This window comes from Ovis canadensis, chromosome 4 (genome assembly GCF_042477335.2).
Source record: "Ovis canadensis isolate MfBH-ARS-UI-01 breed Bighorn chromosome 4, ARS-UI_OviCan_v2, whole genome shotgun sequence".
NCBI lineage: Eukaryota > Metazoa > Chordata > Mammalia > Artiodactyla > Bovidae > Ovis > Ovis canadensis.
The window spans coordinates 128,683,364-128,708,993 of NC_091248.1; the positions used below are offsets into that span (position 1 = coordinate 128,683,364).

At 55.8% G+C, this 25,630-nt stretch overlaps 2 protein-coding genes across 7 annotated transcripts in view; one reads left to right on the forward strand and one right to left on the reverse strand.

Moving 5' to 3' along the window:
* Positions 1 to 175: 175 nt before the first annotated feature.
* Positions 176 to 3,565, reverse strand: TMUB1 (transmembrane and ubiquitin like domain containing 1). 2 transcript variants are annotated; one of them, XM_069587151.1, is made up of 3 exons: positions 2,582 to 3,565; positions 1,257 to 1,675; positions 176 to 990 (listed from the first exon to the last, which is right to left on the reverse strand). In XM_069587151.1, exons 1-3 carry the CDS (start codon positions 2,693 to 2,695, stop codon positions 639 to 641), a joined length of 885 nt encoding a protein of 294 aa, XP_069443252.1. In that variant the 5' UTR covers positions 2,696 to 3,565; the 3' UTR covers positions 176 to 638. The 2 variants fall into 2 exon arrangements, with proteins under 2 accessions (XP_069443252.1, XP_069443253.1); XM_069587152.1 differs by lacking the exon at positions 2,582 to 3,565 and adding an exon at positions 2,025 to 2,451.
* A 2,002-nt stretch (positions 3,566 to 5,567) lies between these two features.
* AGAP3 (ArfGAP with GTPase domain, ankyrin repeat and PH domain 3) overlaps positions 5,568 to 25,630 on the forward strand; it is a 56,486-nt gene continuing 36,423 nt past the window's right edge. Inside the window, exon 1 of one of the 5 annotated variants that reach the window (XM_069587161.1) lies at positions 5,568 to 6,157. In XM_069587161.1, the coding sequence (XP_069443262.1) occupies positions 5,836 to 6,157 (322 nt within the window). In that variant the 5' untranslated portion in view covers positions 5,568 to 5,835. The remainder of the gene's footprint in view (positions 6,158 to 25,630) is intronic. The other 4 variants (XM_069587164.1, XM_069587159.1, XM_069587158.1 and 1 more) reach the window with 4 other exon arrangements.

The following is a 25,630-nucleotide window of genomic DNA, read 5'->3' on the forward strand; positions in this document are numbered from 1 at the left end:
GGCCAAAGGGCTGGGGGATGAGATTGGGGTGCAGAGGGGAGTGAGCAGCGGTTGGCCTGGGCGGGCAGGGCAGGGTAGGGCGAAGCATCTGGCCCACCCCTTTTCTCCCAGTAGGGCAGAGCTCCCCGTAGCCCCCCTCCTCCACGACCCACACACGCAGACACTAGGCCAAGAGTGAAAACTTCACAGTTATTTAATCTGCACGTGTTCCAGAAAGCCCCCTCCACCCATCCCGACTCCCCTTCTCCAGCCCTTCCCAGTCCTCGGGCCCCCAAACCAGCCAAGGAGCGATCCGGGACTAAGAGGTGCCCAGGTCCTCAGGCTGAGCCCTTAAGGGCCCAGGGGCGTGGCCCCGCTCTGTCCAGGGCCAAGGCAACTACAGCAGCTGTCTGACTTGGGGTAGCCCACTGTCAGGGGGCGCTGAGGGCCAGCTGCCCCGGGAGGTGGCCCAGAGCCATGAAGGTCACAGGGAGGGGCTTCCGCCGCCCCTCGGAGTGCTCTGCCGCGCAGCGCTGGGCTCCAGGGTAGTGGGAAGAGGCAGGTCGGAGAGGCGGGCCTGGGCAGACAGCAGCTCCCACCTTGTCGTGGCGAGCAAGGTCCCGAGAGGCCGGTGGCGTGGCCAAGAGCCCGTGGAGGCACTACGGGCGGTACATGGCAAAGGCCAGGAGGCTGAGGAGCAGGGTGAAGCCGGCCAGACCCAGAGTGGCGGTCAGGGGAAAGAAGGGCCGGTACTGGATCTGGCAGTACCATAGCAGAAGCAGCAGCAGGAGGAGCAGGGGCAGCAGCAGGCTGCCTACTTCCAGCCCTGAGGGGCCTGGCTCGGACCCCGGTGGGCAGGGCGGGAGGGGGGGACCCACCCGTGTGGACACGTGGCAGTGGAGGACACAGTTGGGAGGGAGGTGAAGGCTGCCCAGGGTCTGGGTGTCGTCTCCTAGTAGCTGCCCTTGGTAGATGAGTCGCACGTGCTGTTCCCGGCCGGGAAACTGGGTCCTGAGGAGAGAGGGACCTGGGTAATAGAGCGAGTCTCAGGCACTCCTGGCCCCTGGTCCGGAACAACTCTCCTACCCTCACCTCTGGCCTCCACGGTGTGTGTGTGTGGGGCCCTTCTGCTTCAGGGGAGCAATACAGTGTGTGACTAGGGGCCTCAGTTTCCTCATCTATAAGAGGATCTCCGGGATCTCTGCTGGCCCTTCTAGGACTGTGATCATCCCCGCCCTACTCTTTAGCACTTCCTTCCTGTCATCCTCCCGGCTTACCTTTTCAGGGAGCCAATGGTGTCGTGGGGCCAGGCTCTGGCCACCTGCTCAGAATCGTTGAGGAATTTCAGCCGAAGTACGAGGGGCTCCTGGGGGGAGTCCGGAGGTGGCGGCGTTGCTGCGAGCCCCACTCCGGGTTCTGGTGGTGCCACCTGACCTCGGTGTCTCAGGCCGGGGGTCTCAGCTCCTGGGGCCTCCCCTCTGATGCTGTCCATGACCGCCATGGCTTCGCTGGGCTGCGTTGGTGTTGGGGTCCCTGACGGCTGGGGCAGTGGATCGGCGCCCTCGGCAGTGTGCGTTGAGACCCAGGCGAGAGCCAGCACCAGAAGGCAGGCAAGCACCGAGAAAAGGATGGTCACCTCATCACCTACCCCTTCGATCAGGGCCATGGCACCTGCCTTGCCTGCCACGCTACCGGGCTGGAGAGGCACAAAGAACCCATGAGGGGCTGACTCACCCACCAAGAGCCCTCTGAACTTCAGGGGGCCCCTGACCCCATCCAACCACAACTCTCCCACAGTCCTCATTCCGCCCAGTTATCCCAGCCCTACCCTGGGACATACACTGCTCTGACACCTGGCCACCCCAAACTTGCCCTACATACCCCTTCCCAACACCAAATCACAAGTCCTAATTTTCTGTAACCTAAATTTCAGGTCTTTAAGCAGTTCCACAATTCACCCAAACCCTATTCCGAAGTCAGAGCTTTGACTTTCTAAGCAACCTCTCCCTTAAATTCAGCCCCTACCAAACCACCCCAAAGCTTACCTATTCTCCCCATTTAGGTCATCTCAAAGTTTATCTACTCCTTTGCCTATTTCACGGCAAAGCCTATCTATTAATACTGCTCCATCGCTGAAGTTTCTCCAAGGGGGTAGAAAAAAGGTCTCTACGCACACGCACAACGCCCCCTTACCATTCAGCCAACCCCCACCCGCAGCACAGGACAGCTTCCCAAGGCTTCCCCACGCCAAATGTCAAATTGCTTCCCTTTGGCAAACTGGAACCTCCGAGGGTTCCCACCCACAACCCTAACCCCTACCCCAACTCGGCCCCCCTGGTCCACTCAAACCCCACCCAAGGCGTCCCGACCCCGCGCCTCCCCTGGGAAACCTCTCCAAACCCAGCCTGCTGCAAGACCCCGGATCTCGCCCGGGAACCCAAGACTTTGCCCTCCCCACCTCCATCCTCCACCACCCTTCGCATCTTCCCGCCGCCCGCCCCCACACCCCGAGTGGCTGGCGGGCGCGGGAGATCCCGGGGCGGGGCCAGCCGGGCCAGCTGCTAGGGCAGCGGGGTGATGCGGCCACGGCGCAGGGACTCACCGCCAGGCTCCGCCAGCTCCATAGCGGACCCTCGGGCACTTCCGGGAGGGAGGTGGCGAGGTCGCAGACACCTGGAGGCACCCCCTCCTTCCCCGCCGCCGCCGCCCGGAGCATTGTGGGTCTTGTAGTCTGGAAGGATGCGCAGTCCAGCGTTCTGCGCTGCGGACCCACGTGCGGAGTTCAGCCGCCTGCGCCGAGCCCCCACAGATCGCTGAGGGGCTGGCGGCGGCGGCTTTGAGGTTGTGCTCGCCCGCAGAGGTTCGGGGCGAAGTAGGGGACAGCAGGATCCTCTCCCTCACCCGCGGGCAGCCAGGATGTGTATCACATCAGAAAACAACGTCAGCTGGTTTCTGGCTAAGTCTGTCATATCACCCCCCCGCCCCACCCGGGGTTTGATGATGCAGTCTTTGGGGAGCGCAGGTGGACCCTACGCCGGCCTACTCTTAAGTCAGAGTGGACCCTCCACGTTGACTCTTCAGCCCAGAGCCCAGTATCCACGGGCTGCCCGCCCCCCTCCCTGCCCCCAAGGCTGGCTGAGGAGATGGGTCTTCAGGGCTGGCCATGGGAGGCTTCAGTTCAGTTCAGTCGCTCAGTCGTATCGGACTCTGCGACCCCATGGACTGCAGCACACCAGGTCTCCCTGTCCATCACCAACTCCCGGAGTTTACCCACTCATGTCCATTGAGTCGGTGATGCCATCCAGCCATCTCATCCTCTGGGGGGCTTGGGGCTGCCTTATTTACCTGGCTCCTCCTCCACTGGGCTCCTGTAAGACTGTGAGGAGCATAGACTTTGGAACATGGCAAAAAATTCTGACCCATTATCCTGTGCTTATCAACTATATGACCTTGAGTGCATTATTGAATCTATATGAACCTAAATTTCTTCGTTCTTAAAACTTACCTCAGAAGACAATTGTAATGGGCGAAGTTTGGTGTTTTATTAAAGAAGTGTGAAAACTGTAGAGGGGATCTGTCACACGGTAGATATTTATTCACTTAGAACGCTTCCTCCCCTGAAATTTGGGCTCAGAAATTGGATCCTTAAGAGTATTGTTGTACAGGCGATGTTGAGCCTTATGTGGCCTGAGCCAAGTTAATTTCTATAGGTTTTCCCTCCTTCCTTTGGGCTCCTATAGCCACAAACTTTATAGGTCAGTCTTGATTAAAAGTAATGTACCCTGGTGCCCTGATAGCCTATGCCTACTTATGGGAGCAAACACTCCAGATGTTGCCTTGGGACTGTCAGTTTAGACTTACAACGTACAGAACTATTAATAACTTATCTCTAGTTCCTTCCCATTTATCCAGTTATTCTAGAAGTATTCATTAAATGTATAGCATGTGCTGGGCGCTGGTTCAGACTCTGGGAATACAATGGCGAATCAGACTGTATCCCTGCCCTCATGTAGCTAATGTACTAATAGAGGACACAGACAATTGGCCCACTAGTGCTAAAACAGGCATGTGCCAACTGCTGGGGCAACACTTTTGAGGGGCTCTTTACCTTCAGCATCTCTCCTGGGAGGTACCTACTGCAACTTCTTGCTTTCAGTTCTAATTAAGCATCTAAAATACATGTTGGGTACTGCTTTTAGACTTACAGAATATTAGGCTAGGTGATCTGTTCAACCACTAATTTTTTTTTCAGATGAAACCCAAAGAGGGTGAAAGACATTCTTCAGAACAAGCAGGTAGGTAGGACCCACACCTCTCTGGAGCTTGGGAAGCCCCAAGGTGTTGATTAGCTTGCACTAGGTTCTTTGGAAGGTCCAAGATACTTAGAAAGGTGACCAGGTTGGTACTGGGGTCAAGTGGTGTGGGTAGCTTAAATGGTGGGCCACTTTACGATGGGAAAATACCCAGCTTGGGTATTTTGGAAGTGGAAGTGTATGTAAAAAGGATAGTATCTGTCAACTGTGCCAGAGGACATGGGGGTAGAGTCCTGGCAGGCTGATTGGCCGGGACCTGGGTTCTGCACAAGCCACCTCTTATGGAGTTTAGGAAAAGCCGGGGGGGAAAGGGGTGGCTAGTGAATCTGCATTCAGCTTTAGCAATGAGGATGCAGAGGAACTAGGACATTGAAGGGGGCTTCCTGGCCCTGGGAGTGGACAGGAACACAGGATGGACAAAGGAGAGAAAACAAGGAAAACTGAGGCCACCATGTGGACCCTGGTGAGTGTCTTAAATGGGGTGAGTGGGGGAAGAAGGCATAATATTTGATTATTTTCTTCCTTCCCCTTTCCAGGGAGGTCCAGCAGCACTCACTGAATCCTACACCAGTCCAGCAGTGGGGATCTTTTAGGAGAGGCTGGAAGATAAGAGCGAGGACATTGTTGTTTCAAGTGTCATTTTCAAGGGCCCCACAGATGAAGGTCTCAGGAAGAACTGGAAATAGAAACCAGGGACCCAGATTCCCAGCCTCGGTGCCCGCAGCCGGCAATGGAAAGTCCAGGGAGGGCCTGAGAAAGAACCCTGAGTTGGCGTGGTCTCTAGCGGTGACCTCGGGGCCCAGGGACAGGGGAGCCTTTGCCGCACGGATGGCAGGACAGTGTAGGCGAGGCGCAATTGTGTCCGGGGCGGCGACCCTCCTCGGCCCACCAGCCGCGTTCATCAGCATCCCGGCACTGCCTGGAGAACAGACACTCCACCCAGACCAGCGCAGGGGGGCGAAAGCGACAGCTGGGGCCGCGAGGCGGGCAGGGCAGCTGTCCCCTCCAAGCGAGTGGCCCTCGCAGCGGGTGTGGTGGGGGCTGGAAAGGAGGCGGAAGGGCCCAGGCTGGGTGGGAGGGGCCGGCCGCCGGGGCCGAGCGCGCGCCTCGGGGGTGGAGGCTGCTTCTCCAGCCAGCTAGAGAGGGGCGGGGGCGTTGGGGCCCGCGCGCTGGAGGGGCGGGGGCGGCGGGGAGGGGGGCTCGGGCTGCGTGTGCCGGAGCCGGCGGGGGCGGTGGTGCGTGCGCATGACGCGGCGGGGAGGGCCCGGGCCGCGCGCTCCCGGTCCCGTTGTTGTTGCCGCTGGAGGCGGCTTCCAGGCAGCGGGATCGCGGCGCCGGGGAGCGCCCGGCAGCAGCGGCCCCAGCGTGCGCGGCGGCGCCTCCTGGCCTCTGCCCCCAGCCCTCGGCCCCATGCACTAGCCCCGCGCCGCCCGCTCCGTAGTCCGGGCCCCGCCAGCCCCGCGCGCCCGCCCGCCGCCGCCGCCGCCGCAGCGCCGCCCCGGGCCCCGGCCGGGCCCGCCTCGGGCCCCGCGGCTCCGGAGCCATGAACTTCCAGGCGGGCGGGGGACAGAGCCCGCAGCAGCAGCCGAGCCTGGCGGCGCCGGGAGGCAGCGGCGGCGGCGGCGCGGGGGGCGGCGGGCAGTTCGGCGGCGCAGGGCCGGGGGCCGGGGGCGGCGGCCCCTCGCAGCAGCTGGCCGGCGGGCCCCCCCAGCAGTTCGCGCTCTCCAACTCGGCGGCTATCCGGGCCGAGATCCAGCGCTTCGAGTCCGTGCATCCCAATATCTACGCCATCTACGACCTGATCGAGCGCATCGAGGACCTGGCGCTGCAGAATCAGATCCGGGAGCACGTCATCTCCATCGAGGGTGAGCGGAGCCGGGGGCTGCGGGAGCCGGGGCGCGGTGGCCTCTCCGGCCCCGGCCGGGGGCTTCGCCGGCCTGTTCTGGCCACGCTTTCCCGGTCTGGGGGGTCCTCGCGCGCCTGAGGTCGGGGCCACGCGGTTTGCCGATCGCTGGCGCTGCAGAGCCGGCGGCCAGGCTTCGCCAGTTCTCGTCTGGCGACACTTTGGGGCTGGGGGGCAGGTCCCGTGCCGGGGGACACGTTTTCTGATCTGCGGGCTCCAGGCTGTGAGGGTGGCGTCGCTGCGGGGACGGGTGCGCTGGGAGCCGCGGAGGTTCCGGGGCCCTGGGGCCCGGTCTGGTCGGGCATGGCCCAGGAGGGTGGGCGCGGCGGAGGGCCTCGGCGGGCCAGGAGGTGGGGCCGCTGCCGGAGAGGCGTCTCAGCTGCCGCCCCGGCCCTGCCCGCCTCGCAGCGGTGAATCGGAGCCTGCCGTTAGTGGATGGCAGCATTCCCGGGCCCGGCGCCCGCGGGCCCCGGAGGGTGGCGCTCCACGAGGCCCTCTCTGCCTACGCAGACCCCGCACGCCGCGGCGGCCGGGAGCGGGGCAGGCCTGGCGCGGGGCTGGGTCACCGGGGGCCGCGTGAGAGGCCTCGGCCGGGCCAGTGTCGCCTTCGCTGGGTCCAACGCGCGCCGGACACCCGCCGCTGCTCTCCAGGGAGCGGCTCCAGAGGCGAGCTGGGGGCTCCTGGGCGCTGACCGACCTCCAGGGACTCGGGTGCCAGGCGTCGGAAACTGGAACCGTGGGCCACTTAGTTACCCAGCGCTCCTTTCTCCAGGCTCTCAGGCCTGCACTTGGCAGCTGAGGGGCAGAGGAAGTGGGGGCACGCTGCTGGCAGATGTGCCAGGACCCCTGGTGTAGTGGGGACAGACAGCATCGGCAGCACCCCCCACTTCGGCGGCATGGTGACCTTTGAGCGCCCGTGGGGCAGATGGACCTGGGCCTGGGCCATCTGCTTCCTCCTCCTGCTCCTTTCCCTTTGAATGCGGTCGCCCCCCAGCAGGTGGTGGGTTCAGAAATGCCGGGAAAGGGCAGGGCCTTTTGCTGAGGACCTGGAGTTGATGGGAAGGGGCCTGTCCACTACTGGGGTCTCACAGGAAGGCCCCACTGGCGTCTTTCTTTGTGTGAGGCTCTTGGGGTGGAGTGTCCTTCCCCTGAAAAACCCCTGTCTGCTTTTAGGGGTCCCCACGGCTGAGGAAGGAGTCGTTGGCTTTTTTTGGAGGGGGGTAGGGGACCTCGTTTAGAGCTGGAGTTCCGCTCTGTTCTCGACATGGTCCCCTCTGACTTCTTGCTGTCCCTTGCCCAGCCCTTGCTCATCCCTCTCCAGGCTGAGTTCACTGTGAACTAATTAGGTGACAGGAAAAAAAAAAAAAACCTCATTAGCTTGGATCTGAGTAAATGGCCTGAATCATCGGTGTGGCTGGGGACCAGGAGGTGGCATATGTGTGAGCCAGGGGCCCCCGAAAGAGAGGAGATGACCAATTTTTCCTCCCCAGTCTGAAGAGGAGAGCCGCCATTCCCTGTGGCTTCCCGCTTTCCCCCAGAGGAAGTAAGTTCCATCAGTGCCCAGATGCCTCCCTCACCCACCCCCCGCCCCCTACAGACCCTTTTGGAGGGGGAAGAGGCTTGGTGGGACAGCCATGGGGGGGGGTGTGGAGGAAGGCAGGCTGAGCGGGGAGAGGCAGGGTCTCGGCTGGACACCACCTCTAACTTCCGATTCCTTAAGAGCAATCACCCACACCCCCTCCCCAGCTCAGGAGGTCTCTGGCCAAGCATCTTCTGTGATGTGCAAGCCAGCATTCTTGGGCCACACTTGGGTGTTCACCCCCGTCCTGAATCCAACACGACAGGCAGAATTTCCCCCTCTAGCCCCCACCCCCGTGACCAACTTCCCCACTGCGGTTTGGAAGTACCCTGCGTTCCGTCTACCACGCCTGGAAGCTCCGTGTCACCATCTCGGATTCTGGGACCTGGTGTCTCATTGTCACCAGGCCCAGCTGATCCTCACACATCCGCTCGCAGCTCTCCTAGTCTCTACTTCCCTGCTTTTTCTTGGCGAGGCCACCTCCCTCTTTCCTCCGTCCCCCCCCCCTTTTTTTTGGCCAACCTCTCTCCTGGAACCCATCTTGATTCTCCACCTCACCCCTGCTTTCCCACTTCTGTCGCCCTAGCTTTTCCACTGTAGGCAGGCATCAAAAAGAAAAAAAAAAGCCCAGAAAACTCCTTCTCCGATTTCTGCCCTATATCCTTCCTTTCGCCATCTGCCAAACCATATTGCTGCTGTCCTGCAAACAGCATCCCCGCCTCCCCAGCGGAGGGTGGGGTGGGGGGCAGCTTCACAGGCGGGGCGTTTCCCTGCTCACCCTAGGAGCCTGATGAGCTCCCCCCTCAACCCCCTGCCAGGGCCCCCGCAGACCTGGGTCGAGAGGCTGTTACATAAACACATCCATCACCAGGGAGGCCGATCCTATGTTTGCTAGACGTGAGCCTCTTAGTGGCGAGGGATGACATTTCCCTCGTGTGGAGTAAGCCTCACTCGGTGGTGCTTTGGTGAAGGGCATTCATCCTAACCCTGGAGGTGACCGGCGAGGTGTGGTCAGGGGTCCCTTTGGGACTGAGAAGGCTCAGTGGCACCCTGTCCTCCTGCCCTCTCTCAGCCCCTCTGAACCCTGTGGCCAGAGCAGGAAGAAGCAGAGGAACTCTGAGCTTTCCTGTGTTTCAGGACAGGATCTGGAGGGAGGGAGTTCCTTTTCCCTCCAAGGGCAAGGAAAGAGAGAACCTGTCCACTGTTAGGCCTTACGGAATGTATGAGGGTATCATCAAGAGCCAGGATGGAGGGGGAGACAGCTCACCGCCTGAGGAGTCTCTGAGCCACCCTCGCCGCCCTGGTTGGGGCATTGAGGCTCGGAGGAGTAAGGGACGTGATGGTGTGCCCCGTGTCCTAGAAAGAGGGCCTCAGAGGATCCAGGTCCAGATGGGGACAACCTAGGCACGTGGGACCCAGGTGTGCTGGGCCATGTGAGCTGGGAGCTGGGATGAGCTGTTGGGAAAGGCCGCCCTTGGGGTCCCCGCGGGTGGCCTGGAAAGGCAGGCTTGTCCCTGAGTAGCCCTGAACTCAGAGAGGTCTGCCCCGGGGTGACACACAGCCAGGAATCAGACCGTGGTCCTGGGCAGCTTTTCGTCAACTGGTTAACTTGTTCCTATGGCCCTTGGTGTTCCTGCAAGTTTTTTTTTTTTTTTGAGATGTTTTAACTTAGTTTAGTTTAAAAGCATGTTTTATCAATGTAACTTGTCTACAGTGTGCAAAAAAGGGCTCATCGCTCAGTCATGTCCGACCCTTGGTGACCCCATGGACTGTTGCCTGCCAGGCTCCTCTGCCCATGGGATTCTCCAGGCCAGAATACTGGAGTAGGTGGCCATTCCCTTCTCCAGGGGATCTTCCCGACCCAGGGATGGAGTGCGGGTCTCCTGCCTTGGAGGCAGATTCTTTACCATCTGAGCCACCTAGGGAAACCCCTATTGTAAAATAAAACTTCAGGAAAGTGAAGCCTCCAGCTGGTGAGCTGGGACACAGGAGTGTGGTCCTGCTGGAGAGCTGGCTTGGGGAGTGGCCCCCAGGATTGCCCCAGTCCTCAAGCTGCGAGGCCACCATGAAGAGGGAGAGAGTGAGGAGCCTGGCCTCTGCTGGGTCCAGGCCTGCCTTCTTCCAGGGGCTTTTAAGCAGTGAAATTCCTTGGTCGGGGCAGCACATGGCTGTCCTGTTACTCACTGAGGCATTGTCTGCCTACCTCCATGGGCTCTGGGCTTGGTAACATTCTAAAGGGACTCAGATAGAAAGAGGTGCGGGTGTTCCTGGTTCAAATCCAGGCTAAGGTGAGAAGGTGGCCCGGAACTGTGGGCAGGGCGGTCAGAGCCTCTGCAGCTGCAGGTCTCCCCAGAGCTGTAGATTCTGTCCCTTGTTTCCTCTCCTGTGACCAGATCCCAGCAAGAGCCCTGTGATGTGGAGAGAAGCATTGGGTCCATTCTGGAGACAGAAAAGCTCTGTCCTGAGCTGATTCCCTTCTCCTGCTCCTGGGGATAGGCATTCCCCAACCTGCTGATAACACGAGCCTGCGGGGCTTGCTGCCTTCAAGAGATCTCACTTGGTGGGTTTGGGATGGGGGCCCAGGGTGTGTAACATCCCCAGGGCCATTGTGGTAATTAGCTGCTTTGGGGAATGCATGCCTCTTGGGGGACCGGTTATTGAGGACTTTGCACTAAAGAGCTCTAGGAATTCTCAAAAAGAGGATATTGGTGTGGGTGCCAGGGGCCAGGGAAAGCTGCATCTGTTCCAGATACGTGTATTAGCTCCTGCAATGTGGCCCAGTTGCATCTAGCACTGCGGAGAGCAGGAGGGGAGGGCGGGGCAGAGCCAGCACTCTGGACACTGAAGGTGAATGGATCAGCCCTTAGCAGGTCCCAGAGCGGGGCCTGGGAGTGGCAAGAGTAAAGCCCAAGTTTTAAGAAAAGCAGGGCGAAGATGAGAGGCTGGGAAAGGCTTGTCAAGACCCCAAGCCTGCAGGAACTCGGTGGGGGGGAGCCTGGAGATGCCCCCCCACCCCCAACCATTTAGTCCTCCTTCACTGCGTTCCAGCTCTCTGCCAGATTTGGAAGACAGTCCATGTTCCTAAACATACCCATGGCTGGCATGTACCGTAGCTTGCTTCTGCCATTTATTTATGCATTTATTTGTTTTTGGCTGTACCAAACATGTGAGACTTTGGTTCCTTCACCAGGGATCGAACCCACGCCGCCTGCAGTGGAAGCTGGAGTCTTAACCACTGGACTGCCAGGGAAGTCCCTACCATTTACTTCTTTAATTGAATGTGTGTGCCAGGCACGGGGTCTGGGAGATGCTCCGTGCAGGGGGAGCAGGTGTGCAAAGGTAGCAAGGGATGGGGCTCAAGGAGCCGCAGGCTGGTCTGCGTGCCTGAGCACTGAGTCCACAGGGGAAGGACCCTGGTGCAGGAGTTTTGAACGTTTTATCCTGTATAAATTCATTTACAGCTCACCTTGTTCCAGGAATCCACTCAAGGTGGCACGTAAGCCTGCAGGAGATGGGCAGTCACTGGAGGGTTGAAGCAGGAGCTGTCTGGTTGAAGCAGGCAGGTGTTATCTGAAAGCAGGTTGGGACTTCCCTGGTGCCTCCGATGGTAAAGAATCTGCCTGCAATGCTGGAGACCTGGGTTCAATCCCTGGGTTGGGAAGATGCCCTGGAGAGGGAAATGTCCACCCACTCCAGTATTCTTGCCTGGAGAAGCCCCATGGACAGAAAAAGAGGCCACAAAAGAGTCGAGCATGACCGAGCGATTAACTCTTTCCCTCCTCACTCGCATTTGAGAATGAACTCTCCGTTTGGTGCCGGCTGGAGCAGAGGGCACAGGGCCACAGGGAAACCAGGCGGGAGAATTGGATGAATGAGCTCTTAGTGTCCATGCCGTGCATTTGGCCATGAGCCCTTCCGCGCCGCTGTCAGCGGGCCTCTGATCTCAGAACCTCAGAAATGGAGGGAGGAAGGAGACCCTAGCCTGGGGGAGCTGAGGCTGAAGGGGGCCGACCCAGGGCCCTGTGAACCTAGGGGCCTGTTCAGCATTGCCTGAACACCTACCCAGGACCCTTTGGCTTGCCCCCATTCTCTGCAGGTAACTCGATTAAACAGAGAATAGGGGTTTTGTTGAAGCAGTTGCATTCTTCCTGTCATCTAGCCGGCTTCCGCCACACAGGCCAAGGGCACGGGGCAGCTGGTTTGGCCCAGGGAGCTAAGCTCTGGGGTTATGGAAGTGGGAAGGAGAGGTGACCCCAATCACCTGCTTTGAGGTGTGGACCTTGGGCTATGTGGTGTCCCACCAGTGAATATTCCTCGCCTGCCTGCTGGAGATTGTCATTAGGCCTCTGCCCTTGCAGTCTTCTCGGGTATGTGCATATCATTCCCATTTTGCAAATGAGATCGCCTAGGACCTAGAAGGTGTCCCTGATGGCTCAGAGGGTAAAGTGTCTGCCTGCAATGTGGGAGACCCCAGGTTCAATCCCTGTGTCCGGAAGATCCCCTGGAGAAGGAAATGGCAACCCACTCCAGTATTCTTGTCTGATGAATCCCATGGATGGAGGAGCCTGGTAGCCTACAGGTACAGTCCAAGTCACATCCCCAAGACCGCCCAGGGACTCTGCCTGGTTTTCCAGTTCCAGGCCTAGGGCTCTTCCTCTCACATGGATGGACTGATTGAGCTCTGCTGGGCCAGGCTGACATACAGTCAGCCGTGCTGGGTACTTCTCAGGCAAGCTTTTGACCTGGAGTTTCACTTTTGGAAGCTTTTGAGTACAACTTAAGGGCTATTCAGAGCTCTTCTCTCCTGCCATAGTTTTCTTCTGGATGTCTTGTATGCCCGGATGAATGATGCCTTTTGGAGGGGGGCTCTCCCTTCTGGGAGCAGCATGGATACTGCACGTGGTAGAAAAGATGCTCAGTCAGGAAACACTCCAAAATATTTGAACATCTAAAAAATATAAATATATGTTTAAACGGGGAAAATAACGCCTGCTTGTTAGAACACATTCCAGTGTGATAGGAAGTAGAAACACCCCACCCCTCCCGAGGGCACCTGCTGTCTGTCTGATGGGTATCTCCGATCTGCCTCCCTCCCGTATCTATCTACTATATCTAATTACTCCACGATCAATGATATTATTGCCGTTTCATAGCAGAAGTGGGACTCTGGAAAATACTCCACCGGGGAGAAGGGAAACCAGAGCCGCAGATTCATGAAAGGCCTCTGTGTTCAAGCACCCGTCTGGCAGCTCCCCGTTGGGGAATCCAGAGACCTGGGATCTTCTTCCTATTCTGCAGCTGACTGGCTGCGAGAATTCAGGCCCCCAAACCTCTCTCCCCACCGTGGCCTGTCCTCCTGATTGTGGTCCTAGCCTGTGGGCCATCCGGGTCTTGGATTCCTGCTCCACGGAGGACAGATTCCATTCAGTGTGAGGTTCTGAGCTTGCCTACCTTGCACTGTGTATGACGCACACTGCCTGGCACAGAGCGAGTGCCCGGTGCGGGCTCGTGGTGATCTGAGAGGCTGCGTGGTGCCCAGGGCAGGGCTATGCAATCAAGCCAAGTCTGCTGGTGCCTAAATCTTTGCACACTGAGATCTTTACACACCTAGATCTGTTTATTCCCTTTGGACAGATTCCCAGAAGGAAGAAAATGGTAGGGCCGTTGGGCTCGCACGACCTTCTGGGGACTTTGGCCATACATGCTACAGTACCCCGCAGGCAAACCCTTCCTGTTTTCTGGGGCAGAGACTCCCTGTTCCTGCCCGTACCCCGTCCCTGTGAAAGGAGAAGAGAAAGGATGAAAGGATTTTGTGTGTATTTGATTACTAGTGAGAGTTAAGATTCAACAATGGTTTTTTGATCACTGTATTTTGTTGAATTTCGTTCATATCCGTTATTCGTCTTCCCCGTGGTTTGTTACTCTTTTGCTTAACACGTGTTGTCGTTTAGTCGCTCAGTCGTGTTTGACTCTTTGCAAATCCGTGGACTACAGCACTCCAGGTTTCCCTGTCCTTCACTATCTTCCAGAGCTTGCTCAAAGCCATCTCCATTGAGTCAGTGATGCCATCCAGCCATCTCCTCCTCTGTTGCCTCCTTCTGTGCCTTCAGTCTCTCCCAGCATCAGGGTCTTTTCCAGTGAGTCGCTCTTTGCATCAGATGGCCAAAGTATTGGAGCTTCAGCATCAGTCCTTCCAATGAACAGTCAGGGTTGATCTCCTTTAGGATTGGCTGGTTTGACCTTGCAGTCCAAGGGACTCTCAAGAGTCTTCTCCAGCACCACAGTTCAAAAGCATCAATTATTTGGTGCTTTAACCTTCTTTATGGTTCAACTCTCACATCCATACATGACTACTGGAAAAACCAGAGCTTTGACTAAACGGACCTTTGTTGGCACAATGATGTCTCTGCTTTTAATACGTGTGGGACAGTTTTAATCTCTGAATTCAGAGCAGGCATACGTTGCTGGAGGTGAGCTGCGGTCTGGGTCTCTCTGGCGGCCCTCTGACCCTCCTGGGCCCTGGGCACCAAGATGAGTGAGCTCACACCACGTGGTTCCAGAGGGACATGCCTTTGCTGTTTTCGTGCCTGTTTATAGTGTGTATTTTCTTTCTCTTTCTTGTTTGTCAGCGCCCCTCCTTGCCACTGTTGGTGCGCCCGCCCACAGCAATTTCTCTTTTGCCTTTTAATTTGATGTTTTGATGGCTTGCAAACCTGGAACCCAAGCTGCTAGAGTGGGATTCGAGCCCAGCCACGGCCTTTCTGTGCGTGTCTGTGTCTGTGTGTGTGGTGGGGTGGGAGCCTGGGCACTCTGGGGGCTGCTGCTCTGCTCCTCGTGGGAGGGCCCAGCCCCTCTTCTGCACGTGGCCTCTTCCAGGGAGGGGTCAACACGATTGGACTCTTTTGGTTAAACAGGCCCTAAATGAAGACCCTTTGGTGAGAAATGCTATGAAGATTTGGTGGCTTTCAGTCCCCTCCGAAGCCCCCACTTATCTAGGTTATTGTTTCCAGACTCTTCTAGACCGTTTTACATCGGATGGTGCAGTAGAATGGAGCCTGCTGCCTGGATTTGGATCCCTAACACTTAGTGTGACCTTGGGTGAATTCCATAACCTTTCTGTGCCTTGGCTTCCTTGTGGCTAAAATGAGGTTAACAAGCACCCATCTCATTGCTGTGAGGTTGAAGTGTGTTAACGCGTGTGAAGTTTTTAGACCAGCCCCGGCTGTGTTCACAGCGGCTCCAGCCTCTGCAGGGCTGGGGCAATGACTTGGTGAGGTCATCACCTGCCGCTGTGGCTCAGCAGTCACGCTCCCTGAACCCAAGTGGGCAAGTGGGTGAACCTGGGGGGCGGAGTTGGGGGTAGGTTGGTCCAGCCTGGCAGACGCTGGGCAGGGGTGCTTGGTCCCATCTTGTCTGAGGTTCCAGCTGATAGACACAGACCCGGGACCACAGCTGGTCACAAGGAGTGTGTCACACAGGCACCCAGCGTTGCTTTCCTCTGACTGTTTGACTGTCGATTAGTGTATTTCCTCTAATTCAGCACCAATTACATACGTGAATTTACACGTGTAAATTCAGATTTTCAGGTACCCATAATGAGAAAGTAAAAAGATAGGCAAGAATGGATACACGTGTATGTATGGCTGGGTCCCTTCGCTGCTCACCTGAAACTGTCACAACATTGTTCATCGGCTGTACCCTGATACAAAATAAAAAGTTTAAAACAAAAGGAAAAAGGAAATCAACTTTAATGCTGTGTTTTATTTAACCCATTGTATCTGAAATATTATCATTTCAATGTACAATTAATATAAAACTGTTTAATGAGCCATCTCACATTCTTTTTTCAACAAAGTCTTCAAGCTCCCCTGTTTTACATCCTCAGCGCCTCTCCATTTAGACTGGCCACATTTCAGATGCCCAGGATCCGCCAGTGGCTCTGGTATTGGAAGAAGGGCTCTAATTTTATCCTGTCAGATAACGAAAGAATACCTCTTCATTGGAAAAATTGAATATAGAAGTATATCCTTTTGGATTCATCTTCCTAAAGTATTACATTCAAAAAAAATTTTTGAAGTAATGTGACCTTCATGTATGTCCTGCCGTTTTCATTCAGTCATTCCACAAGCGCTCCTCTGCCAAGCACCTGCTCAGGCCACAGCGATGGGGGGCATACACATCCATTTAGAAGTGTTACTGAATTAGCAGTGGCTTTTTGTCGGCGCAGATTTTCTTAAAGCCTGAAAGTGTAACCAGCGTTGCGGGGGCTGGAGCACGAAGCGTGTTCCCATCGAGGGAATTCTCAGATTTCGGAACCAGAATTCAGAGTTCTGCTTAAGGTGGAAGGTGGGGAGCGAGCCCAGGCCCCGCTCTTTGGCAAGAAGCTGGAGGAGAGGGTGGGTGTCTGGGGAGAGAGCGCGTCCAGGCTCCTCTGAGTCAGCGTCTTGGTTGCGGATGGCTTTGCCCACGAGCCCCAGCATGGCTCACGTCACTTGGGTTTGGTGGTTTAGTCCCACGTGGCTGCTGCTCTGCCCTACTTAACGTCCCCGCCCGCCCCCTCCGCATCACGGCCAGATAATCCTGAACCCAATCCTGAACCCCAATGAGGGGAGAGAAGGGGCGGGGAGGGACTCTCCCATCTGCCGCTGGGCCAGCGGTAGTGGGCTCGACCGGAAGTGGACGTGCCAGCGCAGGAGCCTGTCGGTATGCAGAGCTCGGGCGAATGGCACAGTCAGGGACTGGCTGGCCTCTGCATATCCCCCTCAGGCTGGATGGAATAAAGTGCTGCACTGGGAGGTGCAGGCCTTTAGGGGAGAGTGAAGTCGCTCAGTCGGTCCGACTCTTTGTGTCCTCGTGGACCATAGCCTGCCAGGCTCCTCCATCCCTGGGATTTTCCAGGCAAGAATACTGGAGTGGGTTGCCGTTTCCTTTTCCAGGGGATCTTCTTGACCTGGGAGTTGAACCCAGGTCTCCCAAATTGCAGGCAGACTCCTTACCGTCTGAGCCACCAGGGAATCTGCTTAGGGGATAGGGTGCTGATTATGTAGCCAGTGGTGCAGGCCAGAGATGGTTCCGACGCAGGATTCAAGGTCACTGAGGAACAGCGGGGTGGGTGAGGCCCCCAGCTCTTTTCTAGTCGTGGTGGGGTTCTCCTTCCAGCTCACGGAGCAAGGGCGGGCTGGGTTATCCTGCCAGCCGTGGCCCCCTCAGCTGTGACCCCCAGCAGTGGTACCAGAACAAGTCACCAGCAAAGCCGCAGTGTACCCCTCACCCCATCCTGGCGTCTCAGGCAGGAGCTGTTTTTGTAAGGCTTCTTTTTCCTTCTTGGTCTGTGTTCTGTCTTTGTGCTGAGTAACGTGTATATAGAACAGCGGAGAGTTCGTAAACAGACACGTACGCTCAGAAAAACACGTGGAGCAGTCAGGCCCCTCTGAGCCCGCAGCACTGGTTGTTGAATCTCTCAGGCCACTTCCGGGCCCTGAGATTAGGGAGCCCACCCCCTCCTCCTCCCCTCCCCCTCTCCTCCCCTCCTCCTCCTCCTCCTCTATCTCTCCTCCCCCTCAAGCTTGGAGATGAGATGCTAGTGGAACCGCCCAGGAAGGAGCATCCCGCTGTATTGCAGCAATAAACACCACCTCCTTTGCACCAACTCCTTGTTAACCTTTGTCCAGGGAGCCAGCAGGGAACATGCTGATGGGCCGGGCTGGGCAGCCTTCTGCCTTCAGGAGGCCCTTGGATAAGCCTTCCTGAGTCCCCCTCCAGCCAGCCTAGAGAAGACAGAGGTCGTCACCCTGCAGAGCTCTCTGCTCCCAGCCTGTCATTCAGAAGGGGCATGCCATCCTGTGCTGGTGCCTACAGGCACCTCACCTCCCTCCCCGGTCCCCGTCACCTGCTGGCTGTGGCCCTGGGGCTGCACTCTGCCCAGTGGGCTGCGGAGACACTTACTGCCCTTTCCCCATGGGAAGAGCTGGGCTGTAAATTCGCCTGTTTCCAGTTCCATCACTCTCCTTTCTGGTGCAAGGCCCTGGTCTGTCCCCCCCAACCCCCCAAGACTCCCCTGGCCTGGTCCCTTGTGGGCCTGGAACCATGCGTGTCTTGCCCCTGCTGGCCCCGAGCTGGTATCCACCCGACTTGATGTCTCCCTTCTGGATGCTGAGCCAGTGGCAGGCGGGCCTCGGGCCCCCAGCCTGGTGGTGATCGGTGACCGGGGTCCTCCCTGCTCGGTTCAGAGCCCAGGAGCCCTGTGGGGCCTGGGGGTCTCTCGGGGAGCCCAGTACCACCTGTAGTGGCCTGGAGCAGCCAAGGATGGGGAGAGGGGTTGTCAGGGGCCTGAGGTGGAGCTGGGCTGGGAGGAGGCCGTCTGTAGCAGGGCTCAGCTTCTCTCTCCCAGGCCTGTCCTCCCGGCGGCTGAGTCTGGGCCGTGTGCTCTGCGCCTGACTCCAGCCTAGCCTGCACCGGCGTGGCCCCCAGCTGACCCCCGGAGGAGGGTGGCAGCGGCGTGTGGAATTCTCTGTCCTCTCCTTCCTCCTCCAGGGCTCAGAGCTCGGTCAGAGCTGCCAGGTCGTGGAGAGCTCGGTGTCTTGCTTTCCAGCACATCGGCCAGTGCAGCCCTTAAACACCCCGCAGATGTTTGGGTGCGGCTGTCCTGCCACGTAGCCCTGGCGGGTGGTGGGGACAGGAAGGTGGTCACGTTCTAGCCCACTTTGTGCCCCTCGCCCGCCACCAGCGGGCCTGAGACCAAGGGAGGGACACCCGCCAGCATCTGGGTCTCGGGTGGGTGCGGGGGGCGAACAGGCCCTGTGTCGGTTTGTAGGGGGGCAGTCTGGTTGAGTCCAGGCCCAGGGCACCGGTGACATCAATACGGAGACCCTGACCCAGGTCCAAACACTTCTGCCCCGCTGAGGGGGCAGGGTGCCCAGGAGACCGGGAGAGAGTCCTTCCTCTGTCTGCAAGGGAAAACGCATCCTGGAGGATGAGGGGGCTGGGTGGTCCAGGTCGGGAGCTGTGTGTGTGGTGGTGGGGTCAGGGAGGGGCAGGAGGGGAGGCCCTTCCGAATTCTGAACCAGGTGCCTTGGGCACTGTCACTTCCTTTCCTTCTGGTGAAAAAGTGAAAGTTGGGAGTTGCTCAGGCAAGAAGACTGGAGTGGGCTGCCATTCCCTTCTCCAGGGGGTCTTCCCGACCCGGGGATCCAACCCAGATCTCCTGTATGGCTGGCAGATCCTTTACCGTCTGGGTCGGGGAAGCCCTTCCAGTGAGTGAAAGTCACTCAGTCATGTCTGATTCTTTGCGACCCCTATAGTCCATGGAATTCTCCAGGCCAGAATACAGGAGTGGGTAGCCTTTCCCTTCTCCAGGGGATCTTCCCAACCCAGGGATCAAACCCAGGTCTCCCGCATTGCAGATGGATTCTTTACGATCTGAGCCCTTCCAGGGTGCCCCCTAAACTTGATCAAGGGTACAGTTGATTTCTGCAGCAAGTGGGCTATAGGTCCCAGAGCAGCTCAGCCAGGAGTGGGCTGTGTGTGGGGTCCCTCTGCTTCTGAGCAGGGAGCGGTTAGGTACCAAAGATAAATCATATTTCTCAGAGAGTGCGCCACGTGCCAGGGGAGGTGGGTGGGAGGGGGAGCCCTGCGGCGTGCCTGGCTGCCGTGAGAGGCGCTGGGAGACACTGTTTTACCAGAGTCGTGATCGTATTAGGAAAATCGCTGGCGTCGTGTGTTTTTAAACTATTCACGAGTGCCACCCCACACTCCAGCACTTTGTTTGTACGGCAGACGTTGTAAGAATGACAGCTTCTGCTCTGGTGCCGGGGAGCGGCAGGTTCTGGAGTAAGGGGTGGTGCATCGGATCTGCTTCTGCTACATGTACCCCCTCCGTGCCTGCTTGTGGTTCCTGAGACTGCCTTGGGGTGTTGGCGCCCCCACCTTGCAGATGAGGGACCCAAGGCCCGTAGACGTGACAAAGGCAGGATCTGGACCTAGGACATCCGGTCTCAAATGCCGGGCTCTGAGCCGTCACGCGCTGCTGCACCGTGGAAAAGATAAAAGCTCTGAAAAATACAGGAGGAAATCAAAAGACTATTGTCTCATCTTGGGATGAGAGGATCCTCTTAAGCCAGACAGGAAACCCGGAACTCATAGACGGAAAGACAGACTGATTTTTTTTCCCCCCGAGCCTTTTATTTTGGAAAATAGCTACCTCGAATGATTCATGGTTAACATCTACCCATTTGCTTTCCCTCTGTCTCTCTCACACGTTTTTTATTTTTTTAGTGGAGGTAATGGTCAGTAGTTGTGGACACAATGGAGCTTCTCCCCCAAGCACTCTAGCGGGCATTTCCTTTGAACAGACCATCTTTCTACATGACTTCACAGCAGGGTCATACCTAGGAAGATGAGCGAGGACTTTCAACCATCACTGGATAGCTCATCCATAACCCAGTGTCCTCAAGGAACCCCCAAATGCCTTATATAACCTCTTTGTTTCCCCAAGTCAGGACGGCACAGGCCCCATTGTGATGCTTTTCCCTATCACGAAGACTCTTTTTTAAAAAGTTTACTGAAGGTATATGGTTGATTTACAATCCTGTGTTAATTTCTACTATACAGCAAAATGACTTAGTTAAACATATTCTTTTTCCATTATGGTTTATTACAGAATACTGAATATAGTTCCCTGTGCTATACAGCGGGTTTCCCTGACAGCTCAGTTGGTAAAGAATCTGCCTGCAATGCAGGAGACCCCGGTTCGATCCCTGGGTCGGGAAGATCCGCTGGAGAAGGGATAGGCTACCCACTCCAGTATTCTTGGGCTTCCCTGGTGGCTCAGCTGGTAAAGAATCTGCCTGCAATGCAGGAGACCTGGATTCGACCCCTGGATTGGGAAGATACCCTGGAGAAGAGAAAGGCTACCCATTCTAGTATTCTGGCCTGGAGAATTTCATGGACTAGTTTATGGGGTCGCAAAGAGTCAGACACGACTGAGCGACTTTGACTCACTCACTAGGCTAGATTTGTTGTGCTTACGAAGGCGTTCTTGGAATGGAACTTGTTCGTATGTATATAGTAAACTTATATGTAGCGTTTAGTGAAAGTCGCTCAGTCGTGTCCGACTCTTTGCGACCCCATGGACTATACAGTCCATGGAATTCTCCAGGCCAGGATACTGGAGTGGGTTGGTGTTCCCTCCTCCAGGGGATCTTCCCAACCCAGGGATTGAACCCAGGTCTTCTGCATCGCAGGCAGAATCTTTACCAGCTGAGCCACGAGGGAAGCACAAAACATTGTACTTACTGCGTAATAGTTTGAGTTTACTAAGTCCCAGACTCCCAACCCTCCCTCCCCAGCCCCCACCCCTTGGCAGTCCTGAGTCTGTTCTCTCTGTTTCTGTTTCAGAGAGATGTTTGATTGTGTCATAGTTTAGATTCCACGTGTACGTGATGTCATACGATACTTGTCTGTGTGGCTTGACTTTGCTTTAGCATGACAGTCTCTGGGTCCCTCTGTGTTGCTGCCAGTGGTGTTACTGCATTCTTTTTTGTGGCTGCCGAGTGTCCCGTCATGTGCACCGCATCTTTGTCCGTTCACCTTTCATTAGGCATTCAGGTTGTTTCCATGCCTCGGTTCAGTTCAGCCGCTCAGTCGTGTCCGGCGCTTTGCAACCCCGTGGGCCGCTGCGCGCCAGGCCTCCCTGTCCATCACTGGCTCCCGGAGCCCACCCCCCCGCGTGCACTGACCGGGCTATTGTTGACAGTGCTGCTGTGCGCACAGGGGTGCAGGCATCTGCTAGAACCACAGTTTTGTCCCAGTTTCCCAGGAGCGGGATCACTGGACCTTATGGCAAGCCTTATTTTTGGTTTTTGGGGAACCTCCATGCTGTTTTCCGTAGTGGCCGCATGCATTCCCACCAGCCGTTGTTGAGGGGGCGGGGAGGGGGGGCTTCCTTTTCTCCACACCCTCTCCAGCATTTATTATTATAGACATTTTACCGGTGGCCATTCTTACCTGTCCATAATGCAGACTCTTGAAGAGTCTGGGGCAGGTTTTCTCATAGAAGGCCATGGCCTGATTCAAATGCTGGGGCCAGTGGTTTTTTTTAACTTGGTTCTTTTATCTCCGCTTGCTGCCCATGACCTGAAGTGAGGTGGGTGGGGGCGGGGGTGGGCCTAGGTGAGATCTAGGTTAAACCCTTTTGACAGGAATACCTCCTGTTGTGGCATGTCAGGTTCTGTTCTTGGTGATGCTAAAGAGATAATTACCAGATCTCCTCATCCTGAAGACCCTTTGCTTCCCCCTTTGTAATTCAGTCTGTGGGGTGAGACTTCTGCACCTGGGAAATAAACTGCTCCCAACAGCTCTCACTCAGTGGTTTTCAGTGCATCAGTGACCTGAATCTGTCCTGTTGGGGTTGCCATGTGGTGATTTTTCTCATCTGGACTTGCCTTCTGCAAGTCTTAGCTTGTATTCTTCTGTCAGTAAAAGCCCTTGGTTGTTTTTAGTATCGCTCTTGTCTTGTGGATATTTGTTGTCGTTCAGATGTTATAATCAATTACAAAATTAACAGATTTAATTACATTTTTGTAGACTACAGTAAGAGAATTCGCTTGCCATGAACATATGCCAGATAAATGGTTAAGATGCTTGTTACACAAAGAATTCCTCTAATTTCTTTTTTTGGTTGCACTGGTGGGTTGAGGGATCTTAGTTCCCAGCCAGGGATTGAACCTGGGGCCCTTGGCAGTGAAAGCACAGGGTCCTGACCACCGGACCTCCAAGGAATTTCCTCCTCTAAATTGTTAAGGAAAGAATTTTTAAACCCCAAAGACAATTAGACAAAGAATAGAACCAGGTGGACAGTTCAGAGAAGAGGAAATGCAGATTGTTGGTGACCATGAAAAGGCAGTTAGCCTCAAAGTAAGCAGGGGAACGCAGATCTGAAGAGCAAGGTACTGGGTTCCCCCTTTAGAAGTGGAAGCTGAGCTGATGACTTCTGATGCCGGTCAGAGTGGTAGTGTGTTGCTGGTGGGGGACTGGTCGGTGGCGGGGTGGGGAGCGGATTGCTGCCTCCTGTTTGGAAGAGTCATCAGGCATCATCCATGGACATGAAAAATTCGTATTTTTCTTTGAACTCAACTCTTCTACTTTGGGGCATGTAACCTATGAAACAACATACATAGGTACACGTGTTGGTTACAGCCTTGCTTGTAGACATTTTAAAAAAAGGAAGCAACCTGAAGGTCCTCAGTAGGCTTTAAGCATGAGTGAGGCCCATGCCCATGGGCTGGGGATGGTTGCCAGCCCATTGCATGAGCAGCTGGTCCAGCTGCCCAGGCTGGGCGTCGTGGTGAAGTGCTAAGTCCAGGTCCTAGCCTTGGGGTTCTGGTAGGGGGAGGGGACACTCATTCTGGAGGCTTCCACGTGAAGGAAAGAGAAGGGGGCAGAGGACCAAGGGCAGCTTTCTGAGCATGTTGTGAATGTGCTTTTTTAAAACAGATGATATTAAAATTTTTTTCTTCCTTTATTTCTTTGCACGGTGTCTTCATTGCTGCATGGGCTTTCTCTAGTGGTGTGTGGGCTCCAGGTTGCCGTGACTTCTCTCGTTGCAGAGCACGGGCTCTAGAGCGCAGGCTCAGTAGTTGCAGCTTATTGCTCTGCAGCATGTGGGATCTTCCCGGACCAGGGATCGAACCCGTGTCCCCTGCATTGGAAGGTGGATTCTCAACTACTGGACCACCAGGGAAGCCCCAGGAATGCGCTTTTATACCCCCAAATAAAATTCTAAAAAGGTTGGCAGAGTGCACATTTATTTGACTAGCCCCAGCCAGCTTTCTTCTTTCAGGTCCCACAGACCTGGGTTGGAAAGCTCTTGGGAGCCCTGCTCAGGCTGTGCAGTGACCCAGAGCTGCATGTTGGGGGACTTGGGGCCTTCGGGGCCAAGGGTTCAGACAGGAGAGTGCAACAACCACTCCCTCACCCCCTGTCTTTCTCACTCACCAGGTATTTCTTCCCTCACCCAGCCCTCATCCCTCACCCAGCCCTCATCCCTCATCCAGCCCTCATCCCCAGCTGGAACAGTCTTCCATTTCCTCTGTTTCATTTTCTTTGTACAAAAGTAGTGTATTCTCTACAGGCATTTTAGGAAACAGGGTGAAACACACATTTCACAGACAAATAGAAACAGAAAAAAAAAAAAAATCACTGCAGGGTCTAACTGCCAGAGTCGGCCTCTGTCATCATTTTGACGTGTTCATTTTTCCCTCTGTTTTTTAAGATGGGTCCATGTTCCCTGGCGACTCGCTAGTAAAGAATCCATCTGCAATGCGGGAGACCTGGGTTTGATCCCTGGGTTGGGAAGATCCCCTGGAGAAGGGAAAGGCTACCCACTCCAGTATTCTGGCCTGGAGAATTCCATGGACTGTATAGTCCATGGGGTCGCAAAGAGTCGGACACAACTGAGCGACTTTCACTTTCTTTTCACTTTCTGTGTTACATACAATTTTGTATCTTAAAAAAAAAAAAAAAAGATCATAAGGGTTGCTGCTTTACTAAGTAAAAGTCTCTGCAGACATTATTTAATTATTTATTTATTTATTTTCTGGCCATGCCACCTGGCATGTGGGGTATTAGTTCTCTGGCTAGGGATCAAACCCAAACCCCAAGCACTGAGTCTAAACCACTGGACCACCAGGGAAGTCCCCAGATGCTATTTTAAATGGTTGTGCGATGTCCCACCGTCTGCAGACACAGTTGCTGAAGCCCTCACTTCCATGTTGGTGGACACTCTGGTTCATATCACTGTTTCAGAAGTGCTGGACTTCTTTGGGCCTCAAACTTTGTGTCCACATCAGAGGGTCTCTGTTGGAGCCCCTGTGGCTTTCAGTGTGAGGGGCAGAGGGCTGAGCTTCTGGGGAAGGGGGCTCACACGCTTGCCAGCATGGGCCTCATGGACACAAAAGTCATGCCTGTTAAGGGTTTGGTAGGTGAGAAGTGGAACTTCATTTTTAATTTCTATTTCTTTAAGTCCTAACTGAGAGTGAGCAATTTCCATGTGAATTGCCCATTTGTACTTGCTTTACTTTGTTAAGATTTTATGTGTGTGTGTTTTTTTTAAGTGACGTCTGTATGCTTTGCATGTTGGTGTGATGTTAACCCATTAGCATAGTCACATTTTTTATCCAGGTGTTGATTTCCCCCTTTGGGGGTTTCCCACATGGCTCAATGGTAAAGAATCCATCTGCCAATGCAGGAGACACAAGAGATGTGAGTTCAGTCCCTGGGATGGAAAGATCCCCTGGAGAAGGAAGTGGCAACCAACTCCAGTGTTCTTGCCTGGAGAATCCCATGGGCAGAGGAGCAAGGGCGGGGGCTGGGGGGAGCGGTGCGGGGATGCTGCAGTTCATGGGATCCCAGAGTCCGACACCACTGAGCGACTAAGCACAGCAGAGTCACATTTTTATCCAGGGGTTGATTTCTCTTTAGCTGTATCTTCTCTTAGGGTTTTTTTTTTTTAAAAACAATTTTTTTTACCATTTAGGACTTCATTTTTATGTCATGAATCTGTCGATCTCCTGTCTGTCCTTTAAATCCAAGGAGCCTTGTTGCAAATGGCATCTCTCAGGACCTAGCACAGCGCCCCCTGCAGCTTGACTGCAGCTCCACAAAGGCAGACTCCATGGCCAGTGGGCTCCCCCTCCCCCACCGCTGCCCGGCCAATCTGTGCTGGGGGCGGGGTAGGGTCCCAGGGCGGCGGAGCCTGGTGGGCTGCCATCTATGGGGTCACACAGAGTCGGTCACAACTGAAGTGACTTAGCAGCAGCAGCAGCTGGTGGCTGAGATCCGAGGCCCCAGGCTTCAGGG